Source organism: Coturnix japonica, chromosome 30 (assembly GCF_054131305.1).
Source record: "Coturnix japonica strain WE chromosome 30, WE-NBRP24, whole genome shotgun sequence".
Taxonomy (NCBI): Eukaryota; Metazoa; Chordata; class Aves; order Galliformes; family Phasianidae; genus Coturnix; species Coturnix japonica.
Genome location: NC_140692.1, coordinates 2,918,353 through 2,938,736, shown reverse-complemented (window position 1 = coordinate 2,938,736; position 20,384 = coordinate 2,918,353). Strand labels below are relative to the sequence as shown.

Below are 20,384 nucleotides of genomic sequence, written 5' to 3'. Positions count from 1 at the left end.
AAGGGTGCCGGGGTCCCCCGATGCCAACCCCTGTAACTCCCCTCCTGTCTCAGACACAGGAACAGAAGCTGCGCTTTCTGGCCTGCGTCCGCACTGCCTGCACAGCTGCCATCACGGACAGCGTGGTCCACAGCCAGCTGTGTGACTACGTGCTGAAGGTGGTGCTGTGCATTGAGGTAATGGAGCACTGCAGGGCTGGGCTGAGGGCACAGCCCTTCCACTGCAGGGTCACTGGGGAGCCCTGAACGAGGGCCAGGACTGGGGGCCTGGATGGGGTGCTTGGGCTCTGCACACCAAGCAGGGCACACTGCACCATCCCATCCCATCCCATCCCATCCCATCCCATCCCATCCCATCCCATCCCATCCCATCCCATCCCATCCCATCCCATCCCGCTGTGCCCACAGGCGCTGCTGCAGGAGGAGCCTGCCGAGCACCTGGACACGGAGCTCCGGCAGCAGGCCATGAGCACCATCACCGCCATGAGGTACCACCCCAGCACGGCTTTGCCAGCGTGGAGGCATCAGTCCCAGCCGGGGCCCTGAGCGGGACAGGCTGCAGGGCACAGGGTGCTGAGCGGAGCATCACACCTCTGCCCTCTCTCCCCTCGCAGTGGAGCATGGCTGCTTCCAGAGGAGAAGAACGGTCTCCTGCGTGCCTGCCTCGGCAGCGTCCTCCACCTCCCTTGCTACGAGGACGACGCGGACCTCGATGCGGCACTCTACGTGGAGGTGTGCATCAGCTGAGCCCTGGGGACGCTTCCTGGGCACCAGCACCCGGGATGCCCCTCTGCTGCCAGCAGGACGCAGCAGGGCAGGCCGCCCTGACCCCTGTCCTCCTTTGCAGACCATGGAAGCCCTGCACCACCTGCTGCAGGTGCTGGTGAGCAGCGCTGGCCGCTTTGTCCTCGTGGAGCTGCAGAACATCATGGAGGTTTGGATGTGGCAACGCTGGGGTTTGCGGGGATGGTTCAAGGCCACAAAGGAGGGATCCACACGAGGTCCCCCCAGGGCCTGCTGCGGGCAGGGGGTGCTGGCCCAAAACTAGCCCGTGTGGTGTTAGAGGGATGGGTGGGGAGCAGCGGGAAGATGGCAGGGCTGCAGCAGGACAGGGACGCAACCACCCACCCCGCTGCAGCTGGGGAGCAAGGGGAAGGACGAGTGCCCCGTGCTGTGGGCACAACAGCAACTTTTCTCTCCACAGCTCCTGCTGCCCTTCACCACGTGCCAGCTGGCGGCCGTGGAGGAGAGGGCTGTGGTGTGCATTGCCAGGCTGCTCGCCTTCAGCAACACCTGCGTCTTGCCTGAGGTAGGGAGTCCCGGCGCGCTCAGCTCTGGGACCACATCCTGGCTCCCCAGCCAGAGCCCACCTGTGTCCAGGCTTGCACAGAGCCTGGGCTGGGCCCTGCTGCCCACTCAGCCGTGCTGCCTCTCTCCCCAGCTGTGCACCTGCTTCGTTGGAACCGCGGTGTTCCAGCACAAGTGCCAGGAGAACCAACGCTTCCCCGTGCTGGGAAAGCTGGTCGGACACCTCATCCTGTCCTGCACTTCCACGGATGACAGGACCAGAGATGAGGCGATTAATGCTGTTCATCAGCTTTTCATCTTCATCGCTGCCCCAAGTGAGAGGAGTTGTGTTGGGCTAGGTCCCTCCAGATGCCCAGACCCCTCACTGACACCGTGTGTGCTCCTGTCCAGGACTGCCATGGCAACCGGAGGAGCGCACAGTACCACAGCTCTGGGACAGCCAAACTTCGCTCCACCAGGAGGTTTCCCGTGAGGACAGAGCCAGAAATATCTTCGAGGTACAAAGAGCAAACCCTGAGCCCACAGGAGAACCCAGGCCTGCAGTGTCAGGAAGAGTGCACGCACTGTCCCCGAGCAGCCCTGGTGCCTTTGGGGCCCTCACGCTTCATATCCCTGGCATCACCCAGCACAGCCTCTGCTCCCAGTTCTCCTGGGACACCTGCACAGCTGAGCAGCCAAGCAGAGGATAAGTCATCCCTCCTCTCCTCCCTCCCACAGGTCCTTCTGAAATACCTCCTGTACCCTGAAAAGGTCAACATTTTACTCACAGCCATTGAGAGCATGAAAGCACCGAGCCTCCACAGCACCCAGCTGGCTGCCCACATGGTGGATGTGCTCGCAGGAGAGGCTCGCTTCCCTCCACAGCAGGTGGGAACCTGCTGCTGCCTCCGCTCCAGCCCTGGGGGCTCTGCGCCTCCTGGCACTGCGCTTGGCCGGCAGGCAGCAGTGGGGATGGCAGCAGGGCCCTGCTCTGGTGCCATCCCATTCTCACCCATGCTCCCCCCCTCCAGGTGCAAAAGATTGTGAAGGCGATCCACAGCAGCCTGCCTTCCATCAAAGCCAAGCCAGCTCTTGAAAGCCTGAGCAGGGCCTTGCTTGTGCTGGCCAGCAAATTCCCAAAGGAGATGGTCAGCAGCCTGCTGGTCTGCTCTCTCACCTGCTCCAGGTATGGGGCCACAGCCCTCAGGGCTCCTCTCCCCCCCCCCCCCCCACCCCACGGCCGTCAGCCAGGCAGGAGCAGCCACGCTGACAGCCCTGGGGACCTGCAGAGTTGCTGTCACCATGTGGAGGGAAATGCTCTCGGAGTCTTCAACCGTGAAGACGGTGCTGCAGGAGGTGTTCCAAGTGCTCATAAACCACACTCTGCAGCACACCTCCCCATTCATCAAGGAGAGGCCACGTGTCCTTGCCCTGGCCGTGAGTTCCTCATTCTGCCAGCTGAACCCCAGCTGAGTCCCCACTCCCCTTCCCTGTCCACCCCCGAGCCTTCTTCCTGCCCTGGGATGCATCCATAGACCTGCCTGGGGCTCTGGGGGTCTCCCTCCCCCCCCCTCCCTTTCTCCATCCCTACACTTCTAGAGACGGGGTGGAAACCCAGGGGACAGGGCAAGAATCATATCCGGGTGCTTTCTGCAGGCAGCAAGGATCCTACCAGAGATACTCCAGCTGCCTCTGGTCCTCAAGGAGGCTGAAGCCATCTTCCCCCAGCTCTTCCCAGCCCTTCTCCTGCAAGTGTCCTTCACCACGGAGCTGACGCTGCAGGAGGTGGAAATCTTCTGGGAGGGGCAACAGCAGCACCAGCTCACTCCCATCAGGTGCCACATCCCCGTCCCCCTGCTGCACCCAGGGACCCGGTGCTGGGGCTCCTGATGTGACTCGCACCCTTCTCCACCTGCAGGTCCGCGGTGCAGTCCTTGAAGGTGCTGCTCTGCATCGTGGGCCTCCAGAAGCAGATGGAGGCCATCCAGGAGCAGGGGGGCTGGGACGCGCTTCTCAGCACTGTGACCCACCTCCAGGGTGTGCAGGTGGTGGCCAGGTGGGAGCCCTTCCTTGTGGTGTCACGGGGGTCCCCAGTTCTCAGAGCCTGTGGCCCCTGCAGCAGTGGCAAGAGGGCTGCACAGCCAGAGCTGCGTCTGCCTGGTTCAGGGCTCACGGTGCCTTCTTATCCCTGCAGGGTGATGAGGGAACTGCCTGCTGCTCTGCGTGACCCCATCTTCCAGCAGCTGGTTGAGCTGCTCAGCACCAACTTCTACTCCTGGGATATGGTGGCCATGGTCTTCCTCGTTGAGGTGAGCAACAGCTGCAGAAGCAGAGAACACTGGAGGCTGCAAGGCCACTGGCAGCACGAGCCCTGCTGCCTCCCTCGGGGCCTGCTGTCTTTCCCCAAGCTGACTGTTAGATCCAGCACTAAGAGCCACGTGTGTTGTTGCAGATGCTGGAATGCATGGACCTCAGCAAAGAGCTGCACCGCATCATAGGAATCTTTGCCCACTATCTGCAGAGCAAGAGGGTGGGCATGCAGCAGCTGGTGCTCAGGGGCATCCTGCAGCTCAGCAAGAGGCAGGACACGGTGAGCAGGGGTGGCCAGGAATGCCACAGGTTGGGCTGGGCCTGCCATGGGGCTGTAGCGGGGCCATGTACAACTCGGCAACTCTTCAGGCAGTGAGGAGCTGGTGCGCTCTGCCCACCCCGTCACTGCCTGCTATTCAGGGCTGGTACTAGAGTAGCCTTGCCCTCATTACGCTTGCTGCCGTACCTAAAGGATGGGGTGTTTTTCCCCACAGACAAGGACAATGATCATCTTCCTGCCGTGCATCATGGAGCAGCTGCAGGATGCAGATAGTGACATCCGTGCCACGGCCCTACCAATATTCAGCAACCTGCTGCACCTCCTGAAGGAGGTTAAGCTCAGCGTCATGGCTCTGGAGCTGGCCGGCAAGCTCCCAGCTCTGCTTAACGATGTAAGGATGATAGGGAGTCCAGCACACGAGGGATGTGGCTGCCAGCCCAGCGTGCCCATGCCTGCTGCCTTGTGACAGCGCACCAGGGGACTTTCCTGGCCGCTCACCAGGTTCAGGCACTGCGTGGTCCTGGGCAGACTTTCCGCTGGGCAGAGCTTGCACACTTTGGAGCAGTTCTGAGGGCATCCTCAAGATCTGCATCCTCTCAGCTCGGAGATTTTGCCCCCACTTCACTGGTGGTGCTGTCCCTGCTTGCCATGGACTTGGAGCTGCTGACACAGATGTCCTTCCTTCCTCCTCCACAGGAGTCCGGCACGGTGCGTCAGCTCTCCATCGACTTCTTCCTCAAAACGCTGAGCTTTGTGGAGGGCCAAGAAAAGAGGAAGATGCAGAAGACGGTGTGCAGGAACCTGGTCCTGCTGTATCTACACCTGCACGATGAGGAAGAGAACGCGTCCAAGGTGGGAATCAGGTTCATCTGGGGGAGGGTGATGCTGCTCCCGTGGTGCCCCCCATACATCAAGAGTACTGCAGCCCACAGCAGCATCAGCCCCTGCTGCTGCATCCTCCCTGCAGAGGGGCTCTGGGGACACGGGCTCTGCGGCTGCTCGGGCTGCGGTGCTATCTCAGCTCTTTGGCAGGCCTCCCAGAAAGCCCTCCTTGGTGCTGCACGGTTCCTGCGCTGGAGGAAGCTGGAGCACCTGGTGCAGACAGAGCAGTTCTGGCAGATCAGCGACTGCATGGTGTGTATGCGCAACAGTATGCCCATTCCCACACCCCAGGACAGGGTCGGGACCAGCCTGCACTGACCTCACATTCTTCCCTCTTCAGCTGACCAAGAGGAGGAGACAGAGTGCAGCGCAGGACTACCTGGGCGACTGCCTGCTCTACCTGCAGAGCCTGCAGGAAACCCTGCGACTGGAGGCCGTGAGGTTCATCGGTGAGCCACGAGGCTGAGCTTCCCCCATCCCCGGCCCTCCATGCTGCACCCACGGAACAGCGGGGGTCGCTGACGGGGCTTTGTGTTCGCAGGGCTCTTAGGGCGGCACATGAGGGATGAGCAGCGGGCTGACAGAGAGCACATCTACCAAAGTAAGCCAGGGAGTGGGATGTTGGGGCAGCCAGCAGGTGACATGCCTGTCCCTCGCTCCCTCCTGCCAGAGGGGAGAGCTGGGTCATCATGCCTCTCTGTTCCTCTTATCGCAGGCCTTCAGGGAATGAAGCATGACCCCAGTCCAGCTGTCGCTTCCTTGGCCCTTCAGACGCTGAAGATCCTGAAGGAAACGAGGCCACATCCACAAGGAGCCATTGGGCAGCTCTCCACCAGGCTCCGTGGCACATGGAGGAGGTGGCGCTCCTCCCGGGCAGACAGCTGAGCGCCCTGCAAAGCTCCCAGCATCTCCTGCCTGCTGCTCAGCCCCACTCCTCGGGCACATCACTTCCCTTTGCCCCATCGCCCGCACAAATTGTGCTTTTGGAAAGTAAATGGGAGTCGTTAGGACTGGCCCTAGTATCCAGTTTTCATAGTGACTGGGCCCGTGTGCTGCTTTGTAACCTGTTATACTGCAGATAACAGCGGAGCGACATAATGGGAGAATTTCTAGCATTTCCAATGCAGTCTCAGGAACTGCAATTATTAGGCATTATCCAGGTTATTATCCAGTGTGCTTCTATTTTATTAATAAATTGGATGTGAATCAAATAGGATCTAATGTTACCAATGCTGGAATCTATGGGAATAGGCATTTGATGTGTTAGTAATGCTGGTTACAATGCTGTTAGCCTACCAATGAGCCTTTTCTAAATTGGAGAAGACAAAACCTGGACAGAAATCTCGGGTGAAGGGGATGTTCCTGTATCATAGTGTGATCACTTCCTTTCAGCCCGCTCATCAGGATTTGTAAACTATGACCGTGCATCACTTGAGACAAAGCTGTTGGGTGCACCTGGGCTGGAGTCAGGGAGGTCACAAGTACCTGATGGGGGCGGTCACATGTACCGGTATATACTATTTGTTGCAAGGCATTAAATTCGTTCTTTTGGCATTACGCACTGTGTGTGAGTCTCATCTGTTCCCCATGTGCGGAGGCACGGTACTTTCACACGCAGCCTTGACTTGTCGCCGGATTTGGAGGCGACAGTTAAGAAAACATTTCTAACAGAACCAAACATTTCTAACGGTACCACAGTGATACCAGAAAGCATTTCACCCCGTCAGCTCTGTCCATTGGTACCAACTCCTCACTGCCATTGGAAGTGAAGATGCTTCTAGAGCTGTCTCAGGACCTGTGGAGTTTGCTATGTGATGACAGTGAAGTCTTCATGCTGTACGTCTCAGCACACTCGGCATTTCCTGCTCCACTCAAACCATGTGAAGGGAATGCTGGTTGTTACAACGTGCTGCTCGTATGCTCTGAAGTCACATCTTAGACCAGCAATACGACATGGCGCCCTTAGGAAACAAAATTCAATGCTTTATTGCTTCTGAGCATTGACATTTTCAATAAATTAAATCAACACAAAGGTTTATAACAAACACAAAAAGGAGCAACCAGATGAAAAACCTCGTTGTAAGAAAAAGCAGCATTTTTTTAATCCAAAAGCAAGAGATCCAACACGCACAAACCCAGAAGGAAATCTCATTCAACATACACAACGTTCCACTTTGCAGAAAGGCGAGACAAATCTGCTCATAACTGCACTGATCACCTCAGGTAGGAACAGAACAGCAGTGAAGTCAATGATATTTAACTCTACCTTCTGGAACTTGGACGTGACTGTAATTCACAGCTGTTGTTCGGCACTGCTCAAAAACCCACCACACTTCTGTCTAGAGAAAAGCTTCAGAGCATTTCTGACAAGCTAATCGATTCTCTCCTTACATGAATGATGCTGACAGAAGTAAACTCACACAGCCAGCTTGGACTTGGACACGCTGCATATTCCAGTAGCTTCCCTGCAAGTACCAGAACTGTCTGTTTAATGCTTCTCACTTCAGGGCACCGATAACTCAGGTTTTTCTGCGCTGCATTACGTTCCACTTTGGTACTGGTTTCGTGCTTGGTCCTCGCTCCAGTGTTTGCTTCAGGTTTTGGTTCTGGTTTTTGTTTTTCAACATCAAACCATTTCTTTGCTAACTTTTTCAACAGCCCACCATCCTCAATAAGGGTATTCTTAATTACATGTTAATTAAGACGTAAGCCATACAATGCCTTCATATATGTCTCCCTACCAGTAAGAATGGGAGCTCCCCACATTAATTCTGGCCATCAGTTCATGTCAGGCAGGTGCACTACAGACCTTCATCACCAACGAGGCTGTTGGAAGAAAAGCTAAGAACGAATGATGCATGAAGAGAAAATTACTCGGCTCTCTTTCACTGTACAGAGTAGTTTAGTCAGCAACCACTTATACTGTCACTATCAATACTTCCAACAAACTCATGTGGAAACCTTTATCCAGGCAGACCCGTGCAAAGAATACAACCCTCCATAATTGCAGCCACGAACAAGAATTATTCTGCCCACGAGCATTTCATGTTCCTTTCTTCATATACTGGGAGAGGAACTGGCTTCTGACAAAGTGGACCAGCTTGGTCTCTGTGCAGAACATGGTAATGGTGGTAGCTGCAAAGCACAGCGCCCCAATGCTGATGTGAATCAGCCTTGACATCCAACCCTTATCGCAGCAGAAGAATGCCTAAAACAAAGGAAACCAGCAACTGAAGGAAAACCAGTTGGCACAAGGTAGGCCAGCTACATACATGATAGATGTTGTTGTTTTATTCCCCCTGCACTGCTTTTTTATTTTTTTAACCGAATCTTTAGTGACCATTTCTTTGCACTATCACCATCAATTACCAAGAACTAAGAATGTGGATATACAGATGGCCAGCAGAACTGTCTGACTCATTAGGTACACAGTTCTCTGCCACCTGGAGAAGGCAAGCAGGCACACATCTGAAGATCAATATAATTGCATGTCTTTGTTTCATTTTTAATAGATCTATACGCAGCCTTGCAAGATGTAATGGAAATCTCCAAGGCTATGGTTGTAAGCCTTTCCTGTTGATAATATTTCTTTCCTTCTGGTAATGAAGCCATCTGACAAACCTCCGCAGTGAAAGGAACATCCCGAGGCAGATACTTACCTCTGAATAAACAGTAATTCCTCCACTTATGACATAAGCGAGTATTAAAAACGGTGAGGGAAGCAAGCCTGTCAAAGGTCTGTAGGAGCTTTCCTTGAAGTACTCATAGATGTACTGGATGCTGTGAGCAATGCGAATACCCATATTAAAGCAGTTGGCAAGGATGAAGCCAACACTTCCGTGCCAGCGGGTCAAGAAATAAGAGATGCACAGGAACACGAAGGACAAGGCCAGCATAACAAAATTGTACCTAGGAAGAAGAAACAACATAAACAACATATGCAGTTGCACTATTTAATTACTAAACTCATTTTCAGAAGATAAAAATCCATTCGCTTTCTAAAACATGGGAGCAACAACTCCTGTCATCTGCTAACAGCCGGCAAGGCTGAGAAAAGAAATGCAGCACAAGAATGAAAAATACGTTGAGTAAACTAAACCAACAACTACTTTAAGTGAAGGAAATTCTATCCTACTATTCACCTGTGCATTCACTTCAGAAAACCTACTAACAATAATTAGCAGTATCAAACACTGAGGACTTTTTCCTTCTCTATTCGGTACTGAAGAACAATAACGCTCAATAGGGTGACACTTAGTCCTGCTCCAAACAGTGGCTTTAAAGAGAAGATCACACTTGGAAAGGGGGACAAAAGCAGTCCTTGCACATCTAAAAAGAATTGCTCAATTGCTAAACTGCTAAAAGAGGATCTCTTTTAATTAATGACCTAAAAAAAATAAAGGCCTAATTAATTTGGAACAGAGCTGTAATAGACAACAGCCACAGAAGTGAAACAAGTCCGATGGCAGCCATCAGGTTGCAGTGCCAACACACCACAACAGAGAACCAAGAAAACATCCAGGCTGCAAAACATCACAGGAAGTCATCTTGTCCAGAGCTCTCCTCAAGGCCGATAAACCACTGAACTCATGTCATCCCAAATGTGATCTATAGAAACTGTGACTGAGAAGTTTTAACAGCTGCAAGACTTTAAGGAGTTTAACATAACAGTCCACCTTAAAAACTGAAGCTTCTATTCACGTACATGTACAGAAAATAAGACTTCACATTAAATTACTTTCCCAGTTTGCTGTGTATTAAAAGCTAATAACCTTGTCAGTTCGGATCCTTTTTACCCAAAGGTTTAAACTAAAGCTTTTACATCGAGGTCTGCACACAGTCCTTAAAACGACTGCAAAAAGAAACTGCCTTCTCAGTAACAGAAAAGCATTTCCAAGCGAATATCCAAGCAGAACAATTGTTCTCCATTTGCATGCTTAACTCCATGCAAATCACACACAGATGCACTGGGGGTACTCCTCACCTGTCCACTTCTTCTTTGCACATCGAAGCAAACGTGAAACATTCTGTTACTCCATTGACAGCAAGAAATAGGACATACAACGAGTAGCACCGGAGAAGATCGGGACCTACAACAAAATAAAGACAGCAGCATTACAAGGATAAAGAGATCATTATTTCTTTTATAAAGCCACAGTTTCATACTCCACAACAGAAGCTGTAACATTATCACCGATGATAACAGCAACTTCTGTGTCCCTTTGAGAAGCTTCTGGTCTGGACATCTTGACAAGATGACAAACAGAATAAACAAAGCAAGGGGAACCCAAACACAAAGTACAAGGCAGCAGCAGCTATTAATGTAACAGACAAGATCTCCTACACAAAAGTGGTGGTTGTATTTATTGGGCCATAAGCTGGTACACGTGACACAAGTCAGGAAAAGCCAATGCTTTATCCTTCCTTCCTTGTAAACCTCCTAATATTGTTAAAACTACTGCTGGGCTACATTCCAGCCTCTGCAAGCATCCCTGCAGGTAACTTTGGGAGCTGTGGTGCTACAGTTGGAATATTCTAAATGCATGCATCTACAGGAGGGCAAAGCAATCAAATAATTCTACCAGAATGAGGCTACTTGAAGCTCCTTTTAACCTGAGCTGATTTTTTTCAGACAGAAAGCTGACCGAGCCAAGAGCTCAGAACAGAGCTGAGAAACAAAAAACACAGCTAAAGCTTTTTACCTGTTCCAGAACTGAGCATTGAACCTCCATAAATATCCAGAGCCAGCTGAGAAAAGGCACATCCAAAAACAGCAATGGTAAGGCCAATCAGAAGCACCAGCTTCAACAGCAGTTCTAACACATTCGAAGCCATAGCAACATCATCCTGGAGAAAAAAACAGAAACAAAACAACAAAACCCAGCAGTCAATTACACGAACTAGAACCAGCACAACTGCTGCTGTCACCAAGAGAAACTGTTCCAGGGGGAAAAAGTCCACTGGCACAATGCAAGGCACAGCCAAGACTATTTTTTGGTATTGACACACCTACACACTTGGTCCTGGCTTCCAGCTGTGCTCAGGTATTCTTATTCTCTTCCGTATTATATGCAGAACTCTCAACAAAGATCAGCCATTGACAGCTCTGTTTCAGGGCTTAAGGAAAGGGGCAAACAGCAGCCAGTAAATAGCAAAGAAAAGCACAGCATTTGCCCAGGGCCACAGCCTGAATCACCAAAAGGGCCACGTCTTCATTGTTACACTGGACTACAAGTTTCGCCACAGCATAAGGAGCCACTTGTGAGTTCTGTACATGGTAAGATGCAGCTGCCCACACCCCTCATGAGGAGTCAAACCTCCTGCCAGGTGCACGGGATAAGCCCACACACAAACACACCATGAACACTCCACGTCAAACACACACACAGGTACACCTCTGTCAGCCTACCATTAACGTGAGACACGACACTTGGCTGACTGGGACCTTCCTATCTGACCAAGAATTTCTTCTAGAGCATACAGAAACCTCTCCTTCATGTAACCATCGTTACTGCGCAAACAATCCCAAAGCTCAGCTAAAACACAGCTGTCTTCCTCTGGAAAGGGCACCCTCTGAAGCGCTCAATGCTTACCAGCCTGTTGTATTTTCAAGTCAGTCAAATATTGTCAAGTGCCACTTATTTGCTGGAAAGAGATTGAACCTACAGTAATTGCCTCAGCACAGCTGCACAGACATGGTGCACAAGCACCATGCTGTTGGAGTAGAGGATTTTAACTTCAATTACCAGACAATGCAGCATTATGTCATTGCACCTCGTAACTCCTACTTCGCTACCTTTTTATCCATTTGCTTTTTGTCCAGACTCCTTCGGCATGGTCTCCACTTCAAGTTTCTTTCCAAATATCTTTACACTCAGTAATTTAAACACACGTCAGTCACACTCCTGATACAATTGATCTCCAACAGAAGGTAAGCATTTCATGTGGAACCAATACTAACAAACGTACCTGCTTCTGATCCTTTACATTCTTCCCTCTTTCCAATACTTGAGCGAAAAAGACATAAAAACTCTCTTCAATAGGCAAAAAGATGAACCTGGCCACCAGCGACCCGAGATTATTCACGATATCATACACACCTTCACAAACAAAACACACCAACAAGCTGTCACTTTTTTTCTGGCACAAATTCCTATTCCACATTTCTGATAAACAAAGAGAGAACCAGTGGAACTTAATGCAGCATTAGAGCAAATCTAGCAATAGCCCCAGACACCCCCAGGCAGCCCCTTCAGTTCTTACTACAGAGGAAGATAAAAGATCCAGATGCAAGAGAATCAGCCTGTGGCGCAGCCAGTGCTGTCACCTGAACTGCTGCTGCCATTCATTACTCTGTAAGGACACTGCTTTTATGGAGCACATTCAGTTGGAGATGTGATGCTACAAACAACAGTGTTCCTGCTGTAACAGCTAACAGACTGCAAAGGAAGACAACAGGGCCAAGAAAATGAAGAGAAGGAACTGCAATGTATCAGATACTATGCTGCCTCCTTCCAAGTTTTTAAAACAGAAACAAGACGCACAGCAGAAGAGGCACAACTGCCAAGTTTTGATCCAAGGGAGAAGCATTCCTTAAATCCACGACCCTCAAACAAGTTGCTCTGGTTTTGTTTCTTGTTTTTTGGTGTGTGTTATATTTAATAACCATTTACCCATCATTCTCTGAAATGCACCTCAACGTCCCAGCGCCACTGAAATCCTCCAACATTTTCATGTTATTTTCAAATGGTTTCTAATATTTTCAGTATTTTCAGAAGCAGACAAAAAGGAGCAACTAGAAAATGATGTCATTGTTGCACAGCATCGCCACACTCACCCTGATCGCCAAAGTTTATCACATTCAGAAAAGTCATCACGTATCGCTCACCTGAAGTTGAAAACACAGAAGTAAGGACAAACCCCCACATCTCTCCCCGTGTGTGTCCAGGCCCTGCTAACAGGACGCATTCCAGAGACATGTCCAGCAGGACGGTACAGTTCTGATCCTCCACAAACCTTCCGTAACTGCACCTGGGTTGCCAACACCTGCTGGTGCCGCTCTGACCACCATCCCCTCCCAGCCTTCCCAGGCTCCTTGTCCATTTTGTGACCTGTATCCACTTTCCTTCCCCCAGCATTCCCACACATTGAGCCTCACCCTCTGTCAAAATCTGCTTCAGGAAGGACTGTTTGAAGAAGCTCCAAGTCAGCCATGCTTCCTTCCAGTTAAGGAAAGCCTGCAAAATCAAAGAAGCAGCGTCACCCTGGTCTGGCTGACTTTCTCCCTTGTGGAAAATCACCATCTTTGCAGATACACAAAGGAACTGCATAAGTTTTCTACAGAGTAAATCACTCAACAGTAACCAGAGAGGCCCAAAATCAGACTTGCCTTGTTAAACCATACAGATAAAAGGGTGAGCAGCCCTTTTCACTGTGCAACACTGGGTTTTTCAACCAAATCCATGTGAGGCTGCTATGAGCTTTGCGTGTCATTTTCTTGAAGCACATGACGACTCACCAATAAAAAGTGAACTCATTCAGTCTGCTGGCTGTTTTGCAGCCCAGGCTTACATTTGGTCCCTTTTTACCTCTGAGCCAAAGTCTAGCATCGTTAGCAAGAGGCCAAGCTAAGACATTTACTTACACGCAATACCATTTAACCACGTTAATAATGCAGGACATCAGGTGGTTCCAGCTGGGTAGTGCAGTGAAGACATATCAGCTATTTGCTCAGAACTGAACTGAGAAAACAGAACACTTCATCTTTGCTAACACCATCGTTACTGTCCGTGTTCTACACACAGAAGGTGTGCCCACGTGAAGAACACGCTCTGTGCTAACTGTGGGGCACAGCACACTCCTCGGTGGCTGCTCCTGCATTCCTGAAGGAAAGCAGTCTTTGTTAGCAGATCTTTTGCTTGGAAGACAAACCAAACAGTTACTTACACCAGAACACAGTAAAGCAAAAAGAATAATAAAGTTACTTGAAAAGTGATTGTGCAGAATGGACAAGGGAGAAATGCTCAATACTTGCAGAAGTAGAAAGAAAGGTCCTGAAAACAAGGGAGAATTCTGGCATCACTTATTTTAAAAGAATGGTGACTCAGTATTTAGAAAAGAGGTCAGCCACTGGATTTCACAACCACATGTGGAGAACACTACAGAGGAAACTGGATGGGTCTGCCAAAGCAGTCAGTGTAGGGCCGAGAGCTGCCTCCCCCACACACACCGAGGTGGATTCAAAACAAAAAAACACAGAACTCTCCTCTGCAACTATTTCTGAAGTGTTTGACCAGCAGAGTGCAAAAACCAGCAGCACTGAACTGCTACAGGGACCGAAATGTGCTGACATCACCAGAGCCAGGTGGGCAAATCCGAGACAGCTTCGTGTGTTACTGCCCATCCTGTACCCAGCTGTGCATAAATAGGAAATGTCAGTCTAACTATTCCAATGCAGTCTGTAAGGTGAACAGACAACACGTGGAAAAGAAGGACTTCCCAGTCTTCTCCTGGAAGTGAATGAGAGGAATTTTATGGACAACAAGGAAAGCATATTGATAGTCAGAATGCTTGTACAGCACATGCATGCTATAAACTGCACTGTATTCCACGATACTGTCTCATCCTTGTTGCTCTCCTCTGGTGTTTTCAGCCTGGGTAACGTCAACTGAAGCAGCACACCTTACAGCACACACCGACATAACTAAACACAAGTCACAAATAAGGGAGAAGTGGAGCAGATCATTCCTTTATAAGATTAAAAAACCATCCTGGGGATTTTCTTTGAAACTTATGCCATGCGGTTCCTGAACTTCCTTTTCATCCCAATGGTTCCCAAACACTTTGTCCTTCACAAGACCGTCTTCCCCCCCTGGGGAAAACACAGCATTTCCACTGCTCAAGCATTACAGCTGGAAGGCACAGGACAGGAATTAAAGCACACTTCACTAAGTGAAACTGTTAACTGCATTTAGAGACTGAAATAATGCAGAAAGCCTAAAAGAATGAATGTCCTCTCCTTGCAGAAATGGATGGAGGTTTCAAGAACCAAAGCTCACCATCTGTCTCCCTTTCTGTCACTGAAGGAGCACGCCAGCTCCTTCATAGCATGCCTCTGATCCTCTCGTTTTCCAAGGCAAAAACCTAAGAATGACTCTCACAGGACTCATTAAGGCTGCTCCCCCCTCCAAGCAAAGAGTAAGCACAAGTAGAACTCTGCACAGTGCTCCCAGGAGATGCATGGGAAGACATGTACTGAGGCAGCCAACGCAGCTACTTTCACCTCTCTGGGAAACAGACTGAAAAAGCTGAGGCTGAAAGAACAAATGATGTTTTCAGTTTACTGCTTTAACTTCTCAGCTAAACAGCAAGGATGAGCTGTCCACAACTACGAGCAGTTTTGCTAGTAATTCACATGGCCACTCACTGGAATGAGGGACGCGCTGCTTAGTGACTTGTGTATAGAAGCAGGGAGCACACACATGTCATACAGCACAGGGGTTTAACAGCCAGTATCCTTACGGTGCTTTTTGAAAGCAGCCAGGACAGTCAGGTCACAAAGATCACAGCAGTCTTGACTGACTGATCTTCACTCACAGAGGGGTTCTTGAGATCTTTCCTGTTGCATTATAAAACGATGAGCATCAGAGCTCACACGTACACCTGCACAGTGGAAAGTACCCAACGTTCATTGAAGTCATCCAGGATGCACGCAGCATTCAGAGATTCCTGGTCCTTTTACATACCCACAAAGCACTGTGTACTTCGAAGACAAGGAAGTGGTGTACAGACACACACCTGTGATTGCTTGGCCCCACTGATGCTGTTAGCAGCCAGGTTTGATCAGAGGCTGAGCAGTCAAAAACTCTTTCAGAATCTTATCCACCATCCTCTCTTCAGCTCCCCTGCTGGAGCTGTTTTCACATCCGTGAAAATCTATTAAACTCTAATGTTTGCTTTTGTAACAAAGTCCTCCAAGACTGCAAACAGCCTTCCTTTTCTCTCCCTTTTTACTGTTTAATAACTTGTACAGAAATAGCCATGCTGCAGATCTGACAAAAGCCAACCCACCACAAACCGTGAAACAAACATGCACATAAAAACTTGGGGCAGGGGAGGAAACCCTCCAAAAATCCACAACCTATTTGAGACTTTATAAAGACTCCTCCCAGCCTCACCATGGGGTGTTTGGCCTCAGCCCACCCCCCACAGAAAATATTCTCTTTTTTCCCCTTGTGAGAATACTGACAAATGTGGGTGGCAGCCTGGGGCTCTTCTCCTGGCTCACAGCATTGCCCAAACACACACAGCCCGCCTCCATGCTAAAGTAAAACTGCAGCATTAAAATATTTCTGCGTGCTGCATCTGTTCTCACCACCCACAGTCTTGCTCCTGCCTTGCTGCTCTTGCCTACTGGCATGAGTATTCCAGCTTTAGATAGAACTGTTTTAGGGATACAGGCCAAGAAGGTTAACAACAGTTAGCTTTTGTTGTTTGGGTTGAATATGGTTAAAATCAGTGCCCACACCCAGTATTAATAAACAGGCTCAGTCCGTGGCAGTGGACAGGTTCATCCCTGCAGAAGAGAACTGCCAAGTGAGTGCCAGCAACTACTCCAAGTCTGTGCAGCACCGCCTGCAGAAAGTGCTCTGTACTCTTGCTTACTGACGTTCTTGGGTTGGATGTCTTTGGGAAAGCTGCCTGTTTTCTGTGCTAGGATGACCGAAATCAAGCAGCTTTCGACTTCCAAATCCATCCACAGTCCAACTAAATCTTGACAATGAGAAGTCCCTGTTCTATAGCTCTACTACATGGACACTCAGCTGCTGGTCCAAACGTGGCACTCTGAAATTATGCAGGTTCTCAAGCAGCTCTACAATTACTGGAAAGTTAATTCCAGAACTGCTGCAGTGAATTGTTTTTAGCAGCTATTAACCTATGTAAATGTCCATCTGTTCTGATTCCTTTCCACTGCTAAGTGTCCAGTGTCTGTTTTGTGATTTGAAGGTGACTGAACGTTACAGTCAGCTGTGAACAGGAAAGGTAACGGGTCACTAAAGCACACAGAAAGTCAGCATCGTTTGTAAGGTGGAAATGAAAAACCATAGTCTTCATTCTGATAGTCCCTCTCACTACCAGCCTTTATTACTGCTGAAATGAGAAAATCAGACTAGAGGGAAAGTTGTAATTAATGGAGTGGAATTAATCCAGGTCACTCTATTACTCTGGCTTTGCACAAGGGTAACTCTACTCCAGTAACTTCAGCTGAGTTTTTCTGGCACAAACCCACTGTAAGCAAAAGCAAAATTTAGCCTCTCGTTTGTTCTCATTAGGCTCCTGGCCCTTAAGCATCAGACTGACTGGAAACAGTTTACAGCCTTCAAGTTAGAAAGGAGAAAAATCTGACTAACAAGAAAAACACAAGTGTGCCAAATAAATATGGTACTGTTTTATAGACTACAGGATCAAAAAGATGCAGAAACACTTGTCTTAAAAGAAAGGTGACAGGGCTTAGCAAGAAAGCACTCTTAATGGCTATAGCTGCTACTGAAACTGCTGCCTCTTGTCACTAATCTTGGGCAAACTGCTTTTTTTTTCTTTCCTCTTAAATGGAAACCATAATCCTGCTATGAAGCAGAGCAGCCACGAATTAAGAGTTTTGGTAGCTATTATAAAAGGTTAGATTTTATGACAGATAAGACAATATTTCTGAGGTTTCTTAAAGCATGACTGTGATGAGAATGACGATAAAAGCACCCCGTGTATCAGGGTGAGCACAGGAGACATTACATATTTTGCAGTCTAAAAGTAGCAGAAAGCTTGTTAGTTTTGAAGTGACTTGGAAACAAGCTGGCTCCATTTTGCAAAGGTTCCTCCCTGTGCTGCCAATCACAGCCTTAGACTCCTTTTCTAGGTCTCTGTCTCTTTATTAGAGCAAATAGGAAGCGACAGTAATGACACCAATGATGGATGCAGTATCTGCGATACAGTTTTCTCCCATTTCTCTCCAGGGATTGGGCTGATTAACAAATCTGAATTTGTGTTTGCAGTCACGGACTATTTATGGGGCTTGAGAACGTCAGCAGTCATGGAACTTCATACCATATATTTTTCATCACCCCTTTTTTTCCCAGAGCAAACAGCCTGTTCAGGAATGACCACGGTTTTGACTGTAATCATTCATCTAACTGCTTATTTGTGCCTATTTGTCCCAGACACATAGAAAGGCTTGGATTGGAAAGGACCTTAAAGATCATCTCGCTCCAAACCTCCTGCCATGGGCTGGGTTGGTCTCCACCCCTTAGTTCAGGCTGCCTATCCAACCTGGCCTTGAAGGCACCATTCGCCTCCAGAGATGAGGCAGAGATGTGGGACGTGCAGAGGCCAATCCTCACCTGCATCGGTTAGGGTCAGTTCAACTCTTGCACAGCAGCCAAATCACTGGTTCTAAGATACAGACTTGCTCTTAAAAAAGCTTGTCTTGCCACAAATCTTTAGTTCTGAATAAATAGAGAAGCTATTTAGAGCTAAAACTAGCATTTGCATAGCCCTGCAAAGACTTCAGCAGAAGCCGGTATCTGAGAATAGGAACAAAACGTAAAACATGTTTGAAAGAAGGATGGCCATTCTCAGAAATAACTCAGCAGAGAGCTAAAATAAACCACACCCCATGGCAATGGTTAGCTAAAATATTCTATCCTATCTTTTATTAACTGTAACAAGAACAGACTAAGAACTGCTGACAATACACACATTTTACAGAGAAAACGGGTACCATGAGACATAAAGGACAGTGACGCTGCAGGCCAGGACAGCACTTGTGCTGTTCCTGAGGATCACAGCTCACATGGTTCTGTTTTAGTAAGGCTATAAGTCACTGCATCTCTCAAATCTCTCTCTGCTGGACTGCGTTTCTATAGAGGATTCTTTGTTTGTACCTGGATGTGTTTAAGAGCCGTCTGGATGTGGTGCTCAGGGATATGATTTAGCGGAGGGTTTTTAGAGTTAGGGTACTGGTTAGGCTGCGGTTGGACTTGATGGTCTTCAAGGTCTTTTCCAACCTGGGTCATTCTATGATTTTCTGGAGAAGCGTGTTTGTCCCAACTGAACTTCACATTCATTTAGTCCACTTCCCCGTTCCTATCCAAGGAAGGAACCATCGAGTGTCTTTAACTGTTCTACCCCAGTGCAGCACCCAGGGCGCACTCCCAGGTGGCTTATTTCACTGGTAACCTTACACCTGCTGAAGATCTTGTTGATACGGCAGCATTCCCTGTATTTCCTTTTTCTGGAAGAACTGGCAGAGTGAAACTAACATAAACAAACTCTTGCACCGAGACACCGGCAGACTGGCTTAGCCTGTAATTTGTTTTCTTGCACTGTTCCTCCAGGATGACTGCATAGCTATTTGCAATACCATAAAAAGGTACAAGAGACCAAGCCCTGCCCTTCTCGGTCAGTCATGACCCAGTAATTTGTGGTGGCAACTATCCTAGTATAGTGGGAGGGATGCAACGGCACCATGCTTAGGTGTTTCATGTGTGCCAATAAAATGGAGCAAGCATAATGTTATCTGGAGCAGGAATAAGAACGGTCACTGTCAGGGCTCAGCTCCAGCAAGTCTTCCAGCTCATTAATCACGTGCTCCCAACCCCACTGTAAAGACAGGTTCTTCCCCCAGTTATTCTGCATTTAAATGCGGCCTTGTCTGTAGGTAATGTACAACCTGGGACTGTTCTACATGACGGAGATTTAGATACTACAAGGAAATTGTGCTTCTAAGACGTTTTCTTCTGCAAAACCATTAGCATGATTAGCATAAAACCCGTATGAGACCCCGCATAAAATCCAAAGCAAACATGTAGGGCAAATGAAATCAGTGCAGTAATACCACGGCTTACGTTTGCCCAGAAGGATTTCATTTTCTGCACCCTGAGCTGATGGGGCCGGCCCAGAGCAGGGCCATTGGGATGCTCAGGGGGCTGGAGCACCTCCCGGGTAAAGACAGGCTGAGGATGCTGGGCTTGTTCAGCCTAGAGAAGAGGTTCTGGGGAGTACCAATACTGATTTGCATACCTTTTAAGGCCTAAATCAGATGCTAAACACTACTGAAGTGCTGAAGATCTAAGACAACATCCCAAAAGTAGTTACTACCATTCATATGACTGAGAACAAGTATTCTGCCAGGCAGGTGCTCAGTTGTTTTTCTTATTCTTCTTAAAAAGGGGAAAGAAGTACAAACCTTACTGTGAACACAGTGCTCCACTTCTGTCTTTGCTTCCAAACAAAGTGAACTTTATTTCCCCGGGCAGTTGATCTATCAAGCTTCATAGGTTCTTAATCGCACGTTAAACAGATGCTCTGTGATGCACTCTGCCTGGTGAAGCAGAACACCTACCCACTGTGGAATGTTCTCACTATATAGAAAGTGCTGTGCTAAGTAACCCGCTGGTTATTACCTCTGCAAACAGCAAGAAGCTGCTCCCTAATGCCAAGGGAAAAGATAGAAAGGGAAGAGCTACGTGACTATATAACAGAGAACCAGCAGAAAGCCATTAAGCCCCCTCACAGAGCTCCTGAAGCAGAAAGCTCGCTCAAAAGATGCAACAAAAGAAAGCACATGGAAG

At 48.9% G+C, this 20,384-nt stretch overlaps 2 protein-coding genes across 2 annotated transcripts; one reads left to right on the top strand and one right to left on the bottom strand.

Moving 5' to 3' along the window:
- The first annotated feature begins 464 nt into the window (after positions 1-464).
- On the top strand, positions 465-6,315 carry LOC146755811 (maestro heat-like repeat-containing protein family member 7). Its single transcript, XM_085525247.1, has 17 exons — positions 465-487; positions 614-731; positions 847-933; positions 1,063-1,621; positions 1,698-1,804; positions 2,025-2,174; positions 2,318-2,472; positions 2,576-2,723; positions 2,943-3,121; positions 3,205-3,342; positions 3,481-3,595; positions 3,739-3,968; positions 4,069-4,267; positions 4,573-5,010; positions 5,099-5,207; positions 5,300-5,359; positions 5,474-6,315. Exons 1-17 carry the CDS (start codon positions 465-467, stop codon positions 5,641-5,643), a joined length of 2,985 nt encoding a protein of 994 aa, XP_085381373.1. The 3' UTR covers positions 5,644-6,315.
- Positions 6,316-6,720: 405 nt separating this feature from the next.
- On the bottom strand, positions 6,721-13,096 carry LOC146755810 (man(5)GlcNAc(2)-PP-dolichol translocation protein RFT1-like). The gene is made up of 7 exons (XM_085525295.1): positions 12,917-13,096; positions 12,596-12,646; positions 11,728-11,858; positions 10,461-10,605; positions 9,743-9,848; positions 8,418-8,667; positions 6,721-7,966 (listed from the first exon to the last, which is right to left on the bottom strand). The coding sequence occupies exons 1-7, from the start codon at positions 13,086-13,088 to the stop codon at positions 7,802-7,804; spliced, it is 1,020 nt and encodes a 339-aa protein (XP_085381421.1). The 5' UTR covers positions 13,089-13,096; the 3' UTR covers positions 6,721-7,801.
- Positions 13,097-20,384: the final 7,288 nt, after the last annotated feature.